The sequence below is a fragment of the Tyto alba genome, unplaced genomic scaffold, assembly GCF_018691265.1.
Source record: "Tyto alba isolate M040663 unplaced genomic scaffold, T.alba_DEE_v4.0 Super-Scaffold_42, whole genome shotgun sequence".
In the NCBI taxonomy this organism is placed as follows: Eukaryota; Metazoa; Chordata; class Aves; order Strigiformes; family Tytonidae; genus Tyto; species Tyto alba.
In genome coordinates, this window is record NW_024881318.1 from 30,223,759 (window position 1) to 30,238,825 (window position 15,067).

A 15,067-nucleotide genomic window follows, 5' to 3' on the forward strand; every position below is an offset into this window, starting at 1 on the left:
TTTAATCACTGCACTGTACAAATAGGCAGAGGAGTTAATTTCTAACAACAAATGATCAAACAACAAGGAATACCTCAAAGGACCCAGTCATCTGAGAACTCAGTTCCTGTTTCCACTCATGATCCTCTGACACAGAGGGAGGCTTAGACAAACAGATGAGGGTGACTACAGTTCATTTTATTGAAACTGCCAATAGACCCGATATGAAGCCAAACAGCTAGTATTACTATGCCAGGAATCCAATCAGTCATGGGCTCAACGGTTTATTGAGAAAGCTTCTATATTATTTAAATAGCACAAATAGTGTTATTTAAAATTCTGAATCTAATTTTGATGCAGTTAGTATCTCAGGGTCCTTCTAATTGACAGTGAACAGAGGCATAAAATCAGGAAACTGAGCTAAGTTAAAATGAGACTGTTGAAACAGAACCATGAGCTGTAAATATACAGGGAACAAACAGTACATCTACTAGAAGACAAAGGTTCCTAAATATTTTATACGAAGCCCTCCTTTTTCTGTAATTGCCGGGTCCTTCAGGCCCAAGCTGCTGATCTACACTACACACATACATGCCATCTCCTGCCACATCCTAAGCCCCCATGGTCCTACCTCCCCTCTTCCTCAGGGAACCATTTCCACACTCTTTCTCCACAGCCCTGCCTCGTGAGAGCCTTGCTTCACCCGCTGGGCCCGGGCATGCCCAGGAAGGACAAGCATGGACCTGATGGCTGCGCTGCGACTCTCATCGAGTCACACAAGGCCGGCCCAGCCTGCCTATTTGCTGCACCACGGGAAGGGAGAGGCACCGGAACGAGACACAACCCACCTCCCTCAACTCCGTAGGCATAAAAAGAATAATCCATGCTCGTCTTCAGCCATTTGTCCTCCTGACTCTGACTTCCGTGCCCTCCCCCCCAGCTCAAAATAAACATTATACATTTTGGATGACTAGGGAACAGTCATTGGGATAAAGGAGTAAAAGAGAAAAGGAGGGAAAAGGCTAAACGGCATTTTTTCCTGGATTTCCTGTATTTCCCAGACTGGTTTACGCCTCGTAATTGAGAAGGCCCCCACACAGTATGACAATGTTGCTGGACAGTTGTATCATCTGCTCTTTATTACGCCTGTACAAATCCAGCAGAATTCCAGTGCTCTGACTGTGGTTTTCTTTCTTTTTTTTTTTTTTTTTAATTAGTTCATCTGGATGTGTATTCTTGTTTACGAGAAAAAAATGTATCCCTCTCCTCTTAAGTTTTACTCTGCAGTCTTCCACTTTAGTGATTTATTTACACTTACTGACTGAAAAAGAAAACAATTATCTAAAAAATGAAATTATGATCTTCATTAAATCCATATTAACTGTTAATGTACTTTGTGGATTGATTATTTATATTCAATAAAAACATTTTTATATAAGCATTGTTGTTGACAAATACATACTGAGGTGAACTGTAAGCAACACTTGTAATAGCAAAAAGACAGATCAGAGACTTTACTCACCAAGCCATCCTGATCCAGAATTAGGTATACACATATCTGTTTCAGCACTTGGTAACACAAATCCAACTACAAAAACTTCAACCCCATCAGCCATCAGGGCCATTCCCAATACAAAGAAGAGGGCCCACTGAAAACGACCATGGCCACATTCTTGTATTATCAGTTCGTACTGCTGTGCTAGCTCTTCTTCATCAGCTTTCCTCTCCGTTTCCAGTTCATGACGATCCTTATATTCATCATGCATAGGCTGACCTAAGGCCACCATGCCATCCTTGCCCTGCCCCATGTTGGGGATTCCCTGATACTCCCCTTCATAAATTTCATCATCTTCATCATGCCCTTCAGTTGCTTCACTTGATCCCTCATCATCATTAACTTCTATGCCATAATTTCCTCCTTGGACATAGTAATCATCATCATCTTCCTCATCCTGGAATCGGTTGTAGGACCTTTGTGTGTAGCCATCCTGAGCTTTGTCAACAGCTTTATTCACTTTTTTCACCGCTTGCCTCTTCACCTCTTTGGCAATATCTTTTGCCCCTTTCATTAGTGAAGTCCTATCTTTGTATGTTTCCTCCATCTTGTATTAAAGAAGGAGTACCGTTATGCTGCAGAGGAATCTGATGAATACTGTTCAGAGTATCTGTTGTATGTTGGACATCAGTAGAAAAAGCCCAAGTATATGTGAAGCTGTAATATTCAACCTGCAAAACAGAAGAGAAAAAAAATTTATACTTTTCTCCTTCTTAGTTGTTTCTTCACACTGATACAGTACCATACCAATCTTCATTTAAGTACTGGACACCACAGTTCAGGTCTTCAAATATACACACCTGAATTTTCCTCAGAGATGCAAATATCCCAGGTTACAAGGAAAATACTCTGAAGAGAAATCTAATATCTCTACCAGTTTTCAGAATGAAAATTATTATGCTCTAGTCTTTCAATGGATATCAGTTTTTATTCTGAAAGAAAACAATTTCATGCACCATACATCGTATTGACTTTCTGCAGTGTCCATTTGAATTCACTGCTATGTAATAAAAGGCTACAAATATTAGCTTTTCTCTCAGTGAGTTATTATGAAATATCTGTCCTCTGTCCAGCCTCCCACTTACACAAATATTGTAGGGAGTTAATATTCCTGAGATCTGTACCAGCCACTCAAAGCTGACTGAACTTGGCCAACGCATTCACACCGAGTCTTAACAATATGTCGTCCCACCCTAAAAAAATTATCATGGGGAGCTGGGTGGATGGAAGTGATGTCACTTTCACACTTTGGACATTTCCAATACCTAAATCACAAAGAGACATATTCCTCTCTCTCTTGAACCTAGTGACAGTAGACGCAGCCTGGAGCAACTGTATATTATCAGCTAATTCTCCCCAGAGTGTGTTGGTGAGACATGAGTTCATGCCAATCTAGCTGTGTAAAAGCACAAAGGCACTGTGTCCCAGTCCCCTGCTCTGCTCCCCTGATATAACTTTCCATTTCTTTCTTTATGGAGCCCCAGGATCACAAATGCAGACACAATGAGCCAAGAGCAGCTTGCTTATTTGACTGAACACCAACCATTCCCTTATTTTCTGAGCAGTTTTCAGGCGTATCATTTGCTCATGACACATCTGCACGATCACTAGGGGTAGTAGAAAGAAACGGCAGCAACATGCAAGCAGAGGGAGGCAAGAAATGCAGGATCCTTCTTTGGCAGCACCCCATAAGAACAGCAGAATTACAAAAGTGCACCATTTCTCATGTGTCTAAAGTTAAGGGGTGGTGCAACAGGATTGCAGAAGCCCCACCTCTGGGAGAAAGCAGGCTAAAATTTCTGTATCAGTGCTTTCCAAGAAAAGACCACCTGCCTCTAGTTTGGGGAAAATGTTACGTTAAACCATGATAATTTTACCAATCTATTTTCCAGCATAACCTTAGAAAAAGCTGCAGTAGTACAACTAAGGAGATGATGAGATGTAATGCAGGAGTAAGAATAAATGACTGGAAATTTCTTAAGCAAATCCTACTCCCCTTGCTAAAGTAGTGTGACCTACTCCCCAAGCTCCATGAGATAAGTCCTGAGTGGTGCTTTGAGAAGCTGTCCTTTACTCATTCAGTTGTGTACACTGTTCCCAAAAGTATATGCCAGACATCAATTTTAAGACTGATACTGTTTTGAGGATGGGAAGAGTTACAGACTGCATTAGATAAACTAAGAACATGATGTACTTCCGATAAAAAAAAAAAAAAAAAAAAAAAAAAAAAAAAAAAAACAAGACTAAAATTACACAGGCTTGCAGGTAATACAGCTTAAGACGCTAAAAGATATTTCCCTAGCTTTTAAAATAATGACTAGAGAAATTCACCTGCATTGGAAAACATCTTTATTTTTAGTCCTTTCTGTAGATTAATTTTATACACTATGAACGTTTCTCAAAGAAATCAGATGTGATGGCACTATTCCACTATTCACTGCAAACTAAGGCATTTACTGAAAGAGAAATGCAGCCCTAAAAAAGCCATGATGTAATATTTATGACCAAAAACTGTAACCTGATTTTAGGTACATGATGATCCTTCTAAGTAGGTCATCCTGGTGAATCTATCATGCTAAGGCAGTTTCTCCAATTACAACTTTTCAATTTTCAAGATGCTCCTTAGAATTTATTCTTTGTGTATTGAATTAGGTATCTGATCTTTACCGTTACCTCTGACTACATTATCTACTAGCTGTTATTGAACATGCAATGCACAGAAATATTCACTGGGTCTGCTGTACCCTTCTACAAATACTTTCAAGAACTTCATGAACCTCTAACAGGTACTCCTCCCAGGGTTAATGATTACAAAGTGTTCCTAGATTTTGAGTCCTTTAGATTATTTTAGAGTGTGCATGCACCCTATTTAACCTAACCTATAAATTCCTCTAATTCTTAGATTACTGTGTGAGGGGTTTTTTGGTTTGGTTTGGTTTGTTCTTTTTTTTTTCCCAGCAAGTACAGTTTTCTTTTAAGGAGTTATAGTTGTCAAATTCCATTTTACTGTAGGGTATTTCTCTGGAGGGAAGACAGGAGTTTAGGAATACTGAATGAACATAAAGTCTAAGTGCCAACACCAGTAAAACCACGTTTTGCACTCCTATAGTACACCTACCTCATGAGTTCAGGAGACTCTAAAACCACAAATTTGCAAAAGCAACTGAGCTTACACTGTTGTTTATGATAGACCAGGTATGTCAATAAGGAATTACGCCTGTTTGAACTCATTAACAGCATAACTCTGACAGCAAAAACCTGCACACAGACCAAGTCAAATTTCTCTCTGGCCAGGCAGAAAGATGTCCTGAATATGAAATCAGAAATTTCTCTTTACTGTGACTAAGTTCCCAAGCTGCACACCTAATTTGAACACTGTTCTTTTAAACAGCTTTGCTTTCTCAATGAACCTAAATTCCTGCCTTAAGGGTGGTAAGGACAAAAAGGAGCTATTTACAACCCATGCATGATAGCTCCCCACCCTTTTAATTAGGTTGGACTGATTGACCACAGGCAAGTAACTGGAAGGCCTGAAAGAGTGAGGATTAATGACTAACTGTGTAACATAAAGCAGCAAAAGCACAGATGAGAGACTAGACACATACTTTTGCTTGTACCAACTATATTATCCAATAAGCATCCTCACTTTCACTAATCTGAACACCACATTTCTATTAAATTCCTTCAATTAAAAATAAAAAAAAATCCCAAGAAAATAGTGATTTCATCTAAAATAAAAATACTATTTCAAGAAACACCTACAAACATTTTTTCCAAAACACTAAAAGATACATGCACAATGAAATCAAATTATTTGTTTGGTCTAGTATTTATTCTTTTCCATTATATTATATTATATTCATAAATTTCAGTATAGTTACCACTCTGTACATACTGTGCTGTATCTTAAAAGTTGGACGTTACATACCAAATCAGTGAGGGCCCATGAAGATGTAAATCTATGAGACATCAGAAAACCCATTCGCACAAAGACATCTTTGTTTAATATAAGCCATGAGAAGACTCACTGAAGAGTAATGACACATGATATTAACTATATGAATATCTTCACATAATAAATTTTTCAGAATAGTCCTTCAAGTCACACTCAAATGAAGCTATGGCATTTCAGATACACTTGAGGACCTAGTATTGTGTGTTTCCTGCTTTTCTTTTGAATCTGTAAGTCCTTTTCAAAGAAAAATGAAATACTAAAAAAACATCTATTAATTAAGTTGATGTCTTTTTAAATGCATGTTTTACAAAACATTTTGATTCTGGTTTGATTTCTGGTTTTCTACCTTGACTTTTTATTATCAATGACCTTTGCATGGATACAAGTGTTTTGTTTCTTCCGAGTTTATCTACTGCCTCAAGTCAGTCTTAACCTGAAGGTATAATCTTCTGTTAGATCATAACTACTTCCAATTATACTACTCTGATGTGTCAAATGATTACATTTCTAGGTGAAATATAGGCACCTGAACTATGTAATTCACAAACAGCAGATGATTTTTTCTTGCATGTACCCTCAGTTATACCAAAAAAAAGGGTAAAAAAAATAGAAAAGTAATATGCATTGCTGTGTCAAGACAAAGAGCGATGGTGTTCAAATTTTACTAAAATTCTCCAACAATTTTTACATTGAACAGTTCAAATAACAGAAAGGATGCAATCCTACAAGTCACCACAGACATGAGTCACATGCAGAGGTACAACCCATCCTTGAGTTTACTGAGATATCTGCAAACTTCCTCCCCAATCTTCATGAACAAAATTGTTCCAGAACAGCTGTTCTTTTATTATTCTAGGGTAGTACTTTTTTCAGTATGTCCTGATAAACAGTAGATACCTCAAAAAAAAAAATTTGTTTATAGAGGTATTTATTTATAATAAATAAGAGCTGGCACCAAAGTTGATGAGAATGGGATTCTTTTTAGGTAACGTTAACAGATAAGCTTCTATGGTCTAGACAAATTTTCTTTCTCTCATATCAAAAGTCACACACCAAAGTTGCAACTTTTATATCTTGGGCTGAAGTTGTCAAAGCTGTGTAAATCACTGTAAGGGTGGGAACAGTGGCAGTCCCCAGTCCTCTCCCAGTTCAGATGACATTCCCACTACTTGTCCTGTACCAGCACTTTCCACTATTCATCCTCAGTGTAGCCGCAAAACGTGTACACAAGATAAACCTGAGAACTCATTAATGAAGTACACATCAAAGATTCTGAGCTCAGCAGAGATGGGAGTTATGTGGTACTTCTCCCTTCCCATTTATTCCTTTCCTTCCTCATTAAACCAGCAAAGATAACTGTTACCCTCTCTGCACCGCATGCTTTATCTACCCATCTTATCTTAAACTATTCAACTATTTTACCTAATTAGAATAAACCCAGAGGAATTGCTTTTAACTTGTTTTTGCTTGAAATTTGACAAATTTTATCAGAGAAAAAACAAGATATTTTTGCCTTAAAGTGTGTTCATTATTTCTGTGTGCATCAGCCACTAACAGAAAATATTGTGTAACTGCCTCTTAGGGCCTTAAAGTATCACCAAAGACAAATAATTCTACTACTTATTTTCTCACAGTGCTTCTGATCACAGGCCTAATTCTTCCTCACTTACACTTGGATGTATGAGTACAGAAACAGGATCTGCAAAAGCTCTGCTTAAAACAGTACAAACCCCAAAAGCTAATGGTACAATGAAATCAGACCAAATGCATATGTAAGACAAACATTTAAAAACCCTGTCCAGTCATAATCAGGAAATCTACTGAATCATTTGTGATAAAAATTCAATAATGTAAAAATTAACTCTCCTTTAACCAAGGGAGCCAGAGTAGAAAATGATAAGTGCAAAGTTAGGAAGTGGGCTGTTCTTCACTTTATATTTGCACTATATTACTCCTCCCTGCATTATGTCTATGCTCTAAATATCTTTCAAGGAATACCCTGAAGGAGGGTGCCATAATGCTGATAAGTTTTATGAACACCACCATCCTTTAAACAGTGACATAGATAGGTCTAGTTTGGCTGGACATCATTAAACACAGTCAGGCTTCTAAACCGCTCTGATTCAAAGTTCCACGTAAACTCACAGTCTGAACTGAGGATTCATCTGTGGTCCACCCTCTCTTATTAAGCTCTTTTTGCACTTTCTTTTGACTTACACAGTAGCTTTATTACTGACAAAGGAAGATGCTGTCTACTCTCTTGTAATACTTACCAACCCATCTAATTCCTTAGAAGCAGATTCAGCTGAGTGCCTGACACTCAACAGTAGGGCTATGCAGAGTTGTAAAACTGAAATAGTCCTATCTATTAATTGAATTATAGCAGCAAAACCATAAAGACTCTACACTGGAGTGCATCTTTCCTTTGTATTTCTTTTAATCAAAAGCTTACTTTTCTAGGAAAAGGTGATTGAAAAAAAAAATATGATGTACTTTGAAATTTCTTGATATCTTTTACACAGTAAACTAATAACAGAGAGTAGCGCAGAAAAAGAAAATACTAGTAAGCTGGTGGGTTTTTTAAAAATCTAATGCTAATTAGTTGCTTTGCCTTATTGTACTTAAATACTGGAGTTTCAATTGCTTTTCTTGTTTTTTCAATCAGTCTGGTCACTACCTGGCTACTTGTTGTTTTTACATGGCAAACACTGAAAACTTAATTCTCATTAAAGGCAAGGCTGTACCATTGGAATGCTCTTCCAATATTGTGGTTTTGATTTGCAATTTGAACACCCTTCCATGCTTTCTGTGGACCTCTTAAATGAGCATTTCCAGGATCTGTGTTAAGTGGTGGTTACAAAAATGCATCAGCTTGTTCAATAAATATTGACAAAAATCAACCAGGGAGAAATTTCAGCCAGACTGGATGACATAAACTAAGTCTCTTCAGTGAAATTTAATGAGACTGCATACTGTACTCACACTACCTGCAATGACTACCTAAATCTCAAGGAAGTTGAAATCTAACTATTTTCAAAACTTTAATTTTAACCAACCATTTTAAAACACATTTCTGCACTTTTCACACTGTCACAGTAAAAGAAAGTTTATTTCCCACTGAATCTGAGAACTATCCCCCTTCTCATATATACTTCTCTTGAAAATTCTTTTTCTTCTTTGAGGTACGTGCATCTTATATGTTTTGTACTTTTCAGTTGTAAGAATCACAGTGAAAACAATCATCCTGCATTTCAATAGTGAGAGAATGCCACAAGGCACTGGAAAAGCAACTCTTCATTGATCAACACTGCCAATCATAAAAAAAACCACCACCAAAACCATGCCAACCGGCACTTTCTTTCTTCTGTCTGCCATGGTTATGTATGCTGCTGCACAGAAAGGGGACAAGAATCTCTTCTGAATGTAAGGGCCCACCAGCTGTCAAGGATGGCTCAAGGTCAAATGAAGACAAAAAATAATTCCCTTCACAATGGAGGAGAAGATAGAAAAACTGAGGCTAGATATCTAGAAAAATTTTAAAAGTGCCAAACTGAAGTTCTAAGAACAATAGCCAGGGAGCCCTGCCCTGGAAGAAAAATAATAAAATTATGCATTGTACAAAGTCTCCAGGGAATAAAGCCTGCAAATGCAACAGGATGAGCCTCAACCACTCAAGTAGCCATTTCTGAAATTACTCTGCACAAATCTATGACTCATAGGTACTACAAAACAGCAACCATACAAATACTAGAGTGACAGGTGTCACAGAGCAACACTGGACCTTAGGGAAAACACAGGAAGCTTGAAGGGCATCTTCTAGGGCAAGTTGTATTACAAGCTGGAATTAAGCTCCTTTCCTTTTTTTCCTAGGATAAAACAGGCCAGATTTCTTCACATTTCAGGAGAAAATACAGGGTCACAGTCTCAGGTTCCACTGGGAAAAACTTTCAGAAAAGAATGAGCTTTCTGTGCTGCCAGTTTTCTGCCAGGGCATATTGTCCATGCGCCTGCAGAATTAGAGTCCCAAGACTCTTCTTAGTTCTGAACTAATATGGTCTGCCAACTCCCTCCTTCTCTGCTGCTGGTTTATATTGGCCTCCTCATGGGGAATCAGCTGTTGTAGCCAATAAGCCTTGGTAAGAGAGTAGTGGTTTCTTGACATAATGTTAAAAGATATTTTAACACCCTGGTTTTTTGATCAATACTGTATTCCAAGAATTTTGCTATTCACTCAAAGTACATATTCTTTTTTTTTCTTTTAATCTTTAACACCTGCTACTTCTTATTGTTTTTAACAGGATATGAAAAGTTGGAAAACAAAATCCTTTTTTAGAATTCCATAGTTCTCATTTTCTAAATAGTTTATTTTCATACATTTTCATCATGGCAATGGCTGAACTTGTTATTTCAGTTGTATTTCTCTGTTTCACCAGACCGACATCAGACTGATGCTATTTCTGAGAATCCCAGGCATTCATGGTACCCTGTTCCTCCTTCAGTGAAACATGTTTGCATTGTCTCTCCTGAGCAAAAAAGTGACAAACTATATATAACGCTTTCTGTGACTGAAAGCTCATTTCCTCATTGGCATTCAGCCAGCATCCCTGCCAAAACATTTTGTAAAACTAGATAAATAGTAAACCCCAAAATGATGTACTAATCTTTTCTGGTGAGGGACTCCTTCAACTCTGGGAATCTGAGAAGAAAACAAATATTCATCAATTTGACCTAAATAGCTAGGGGAAAAAATAAATCATTCCAGGTGTAAAGCAAAATGAAATGAACCTCGGTGGAGAACATGAAATATATCAGTGACACTAGCAAAAAAAAAAAAAAAAAGTACTTAGGTATGTATAGATATGTATATCTTTATTAATATATACATGTAATTAATATATATTAATATATTAAGCATACATGTGTGTATATGTAGTTAAATTCTTCATTATTAACAAACCATTAGTAACAACTCATGTTGGATGGGAAGAATTCACAAGTTCATTCAAAAAAGAAACACTTGTGATTGGTGGCTATATTGGGTTTATGTGACAAGGGTTTTGTAGTAGGGGGCTACAGGGTGGGGCTTCTGTGGGAAGATGCCAGAAGCTGCCCCTGCATCCAATGGAGCCATTGCAGCCAGCTCCAAGATGAACCCACTGCTGGCCAAAGCCGAGCCCATAAGCAACAGTGGTAGTGCCTCTGGGATAACATATTTTAAAAGGGTAAAAAAACTGCTGTGGAACAGCAGCCAGAAGAGAGAAGTGGGAATATGTGAGGGAAACAACTCTGCAGACACCAAGGTCAGTGCAGGAGGGGGAGATTCTGTGGCCCTGCCCCACTCAGGAAGGAGGAGGAAGAGAAAAATCAGGAGTAAATTTGAGCCTGGGATAAAGAGAGGGGTGGGGAGAAGCTGTTTTAAGATTCAGTTTTTATTTCTCATTACCCTACTCTGATTTGATTGGTAATAAATTAGATTAATTTTCCAGAGTTGAGTCTGTTTCACTCATGACAGTATTTGCTAAGTGATCTCTCCCTGTCCTTATCTTGACCCACGAGCCTTTTGTTATATTTTCTCCTTCCTGTTCAGCTGAGGAGAGGAATGATAGAGAAGCTTTGGTGGGCACCTGGCATCCAGACAGGGGCAACACACCACAATGGCACAGAATGGTTTGGAGTTTGTTCTCCAACTAGTGCTAGAAAGCAATGAAGAAATTAACCAACAGTGCATTCTTTCATAAATATTTTAATATAGATGCATATTATTGCTATATTTCATTCAGCTGGTTACATCAAAACGCAAATTTAAGATGAATCAATATTTACATAGGTTAGATTTAAGTCACTGCATTGAGTCTGCATAAATGGACCTGAGAGTCTAGGTGAACAACAGGCTGAACACGAACCTGTTGAGTGCCCTTTCCACCATGACGGAGGGGTCACATCATGGGTTATATTAGCAGGAGTCTTGTCCTCTGGCTGAAGGGAATTTTTCCTCTCTCCCTGTGTAGCCACACCTAGACTACCATCTCCTATTTTTGCCCCCTCACCACCACAACTGTCTAAAAAAGACAGTTACAAACTGGAGAGGAAGATCACTGAGGTGGTTAGAGGCCTGGGATGCATGACATACAAGCAGAGAGAACTCTGTTTGCTCAGCCTGCAGAGGAGGAGGCTTAAGGAAGAATCCAAACACCATCTTCCATCATCTCATGAGGGATTATAAAGACAATGGGGTCAGGCTTTTTTCAGAGGTAAAGATTGAAAAGAAAAGAGGAAACAGCTGCAAGATCCAGCAATGGATATTCCAGCCAGTTCTAAAGAATAAATTCTTCACAGTGAGGCTGGAATGACTATACAGAGGAGCTCTAGGGTAATGTCCTGGGTTGAGTGAGTGGTGGAGTTTTTTGGTGACAGGGGAGGGGGCTATCGGGGAGGCCCCCTGTGAGAAGCTTCTCGAAGCTCCCCCAGCTCCAAGCCAGCTCCACTTCTGTTTGGGAAATTGAGCTAATCGGCTGCGTCTCTGCGATAACGTATTTAAGAAGGGACGTGGTGACGGGCAGTTGGACTTGTGAGGAGGAGTTGCTGCAGCTGCGTGAACACCAAGGTCAGTGGAGGAACGGAGGAAGAAAGGAGGGGGGAGGTGTGCCGGAGCAGAGACCCCCCTGTATCCTGTGGGGAGACGGCAGGGCGGCCCCCCCTGCCACCCATGAAGATCTACGGTGGAGCAGACATTGATTTATGGCCTGTGGCTCCTGCTCGGCATAATCAAAGTTCTGTGCCCGAAGAAGGCCGGGGTCTCATGGGAAAAGGTAGCCCCACTGCCGTAATTCAGTGCTGGGAGGATTGCAGCATGCGGGGGAGTCCCACGCTGGAGCAGCTCGGGAAGGGCTGCAGCCGTGGGAGGGAATCCAGTCGGAGGAGGTTAGTGACCCATGACGGAGCAGTGTGGGGAACGCTGCGGCCCATGGGAGGAACTCAAGTCAGAGAAAGTTTGTGGAGGACTGTCTCCTGTGAGAGGGGGACCACGATGGAGCAGGAGGAACAAGTTTTGGACACTCCCCTCACCTAAGATTAAGAAAGTGTCAGCGCTGACTGCACCCCCCATTCCCTGCCCCTGCGCCACTGGGGGAGGAGGTAGAGATATCGGGAGCAGAGCTGAGCCCGGGAAGAAGGGAGGGGTGGGGGGAAGGTGTTCTCAAGATGTGGCAATGCTTCTCACTGTCCTACTCTGTTATGTGTTGTTAGTGTCTCTAATAAATGTATGTTCTTTTTTTTTCTTCCTCTAACGAGTCTGCCTTTTGCTCGTGATCATAAAAGGGGGATTTTTCCCCATTCCAGTCCTATCTTGAACCCCAAGCCTGGCTCTCTGTCCCTTCTCATTGCCAGAGGGGAAGGGAGAGAGAGTTGCTGCATTGTGGTTGGCTGCCAACCAGGCCTAAACCACAACAGGTCCCCAGACTTAGAGGTATTCAAAACTCAACTGGACAAGACTCTGAGCTACTTAAGACCGTCCTGACTCTATGGCCTCCAGAGGCCTTTCCCCAACCTAAATTATTCTATAATTCTAATACATATTAAAATAAACAAACAAACAAACAAACAAACAAATAAATACCCTGTATTAAATTAAGAGCTCATTTTTGTAAATTAATATTAAGTGTCAAGTGCTGAATATGACAGTGTACAAGTATATCTTTCACAGAATAACAGAAGAAGTTCAAAATCCACTCCGGGAAACTGGTTAAACAACTGCTGCCCATTTAAGAAAGGGAAAAGAGTCTTCTGTTTTCATACAAATCTAATCTTGGAGAAGCATTTGGCAAATATGTCAGATCTGAACAGTAATTAAGTATAGATCAACTATTTGTCGAACCCCTGTCACATGCCATAAAAATGCCAACATTTTTATGATTTTGCTACAGTTCAAAAAGTCTGTTCTCCAGTGATTTTGAAACATAAGAAAGTCATTTTGGTGAATGTTCTTGCTATTATTGTTCTGTTTTGAAAAGCAAAACTAGATGGCATATAGACTTTAGGTTTCTTATTGCAAATGAATTAGGTTATACAGGAACTAGATAACAATTGCTTTAGACTATACACGTTAAAAAGCACAAGAATTTGCTTTTAGATGAGTACCTTAGATAAACTACACAGGCAGGGTATTTAATAATTTTTTCTTTCCTGCTTTGAAGTAGTGGCAATTGAAACACAGAAAAGTTAGGTCATTTGTCCAGCTTGACATGGCCAGGTATCCAAATAGGTCTTAAGATTAATATTTGGTAATTTCAACACATTGCTCTTTGAATTGTAGATCATTTCTTCCTTGTGTTTTTCCATAAACTTGCTGCATCTGGGATAAAGCTCAAAAAAACCCAAACTCAAAATAGAAAGCTGCCTAACTACAGGAGTAAAAGCTGTATACATCAGGTACAGATCATTACTCAGAATAAGGCAATAACAGAGTTGATAAGAAGTGTACTTGCACATAAGAGGTAACAATGACTTTCAGAGTCTGTGACATGGAAATTTATTAATATGTGAACTCAGCTATAATCAAGAATGACAGGAAGAACATTCATAGAGAGTTGTAATAAAAACAGCCTGATAATATGCAGATAACAGGTACCTCTGCAAACTGTATTTTCAGTGCTTTCAAAATAGATTTATAAATAGCAAAAAAAAAAAAAAATTTCTGCATATTTAAGTAGGAACTAAATTTAAAAGTTTTATATAGTTTTACCTCATTTTTTCATTCTGAAATAATTAGAACTTGATGATCTGTCTTAAAACAATTTTGCATCTCATATAAAAGAGGGAGGTTAATGACCAGATTACTTTATTTTAAACGTACCCTGCAAAACTGAATTCTTCTCAAACATTTTTGTACAAGTACAACCAAGACTGCTAGGTTCCTTCTTGCAAACAAAGTGATTTGGCTTTATATCCACCTTAACTATTTTCTGTTATTCTTAAAGGGCAGCGTACTTTCTAAAATATTTGTCTGAAAAAACTGTACTGTGTGTATTCCAGATGATGTACACTAATCTTTTCTATGTTATCCTGTTCCTTTAGGGTTTTCCTAGCACTGTTTTCTTCACCATGCCAGATATACTGTTTTTACTGGAAGTATGTGATCACAGTAACATATCCCTCTACATCACACATACCTCAGCTATTAAAGATGATGGAACAGGATATCCAAATAGGCCACTAGTTCTGCTGCATTTACAAAAGTGATTCTGCACACTAATGAAGTCTTACCTCTCTCCCTGGGGGAAAATTTAACAGTTTCAGGTGGAAATTACTTTTTTGACAATTAAGGCTGACTCATTGTTTTCCAGGCCTTAACTGGGTAAGAAGTGAAATCATGAGTGCTCTAGCCTCCCCCCATATAAATGCTGCTGCAAAAAATCCAATTGCATTTTTTTTAAAGCTGCACTGACTTATAGATGTACAAACTGCTTACATAATCTTATTCCACACTGGAAAACATAGACTTCCTAAAGATAAGTTAACCATAACCTCAGGTTTTAACCATATTAAAATTGTGTCATTTGCTGGCAGCATGTTTAATTAAG

The 15,067-nt window shown here is 38.8% G+C and overlaps 1 protein-coding gene across 1 annotated transcript in view; it reads right to left on the reverse strand.

Moving 5' to 3' along the window:
* The window catches only part of SV2C (synaptic vesicle glycoprotein 2C), a 123,721-nt gene that overhangs the window by 91,368 nt on the left and 17,286 nt on the right, over positions 1–15,067 (reverse strand). Inside the window, exon 2 of the mRNA XM_033009118.2 lies at positions 1,502–2,205. Coding sequence (XP_032865009.1) covers positions 1,502–2,081 — 580 coding nt within the window. The 5' untranslated portion in view covers positions 2,082–2,205. The remainder of the gene's footprint in view (positions 1–1,501; positions 2,206–15,067) is intronic.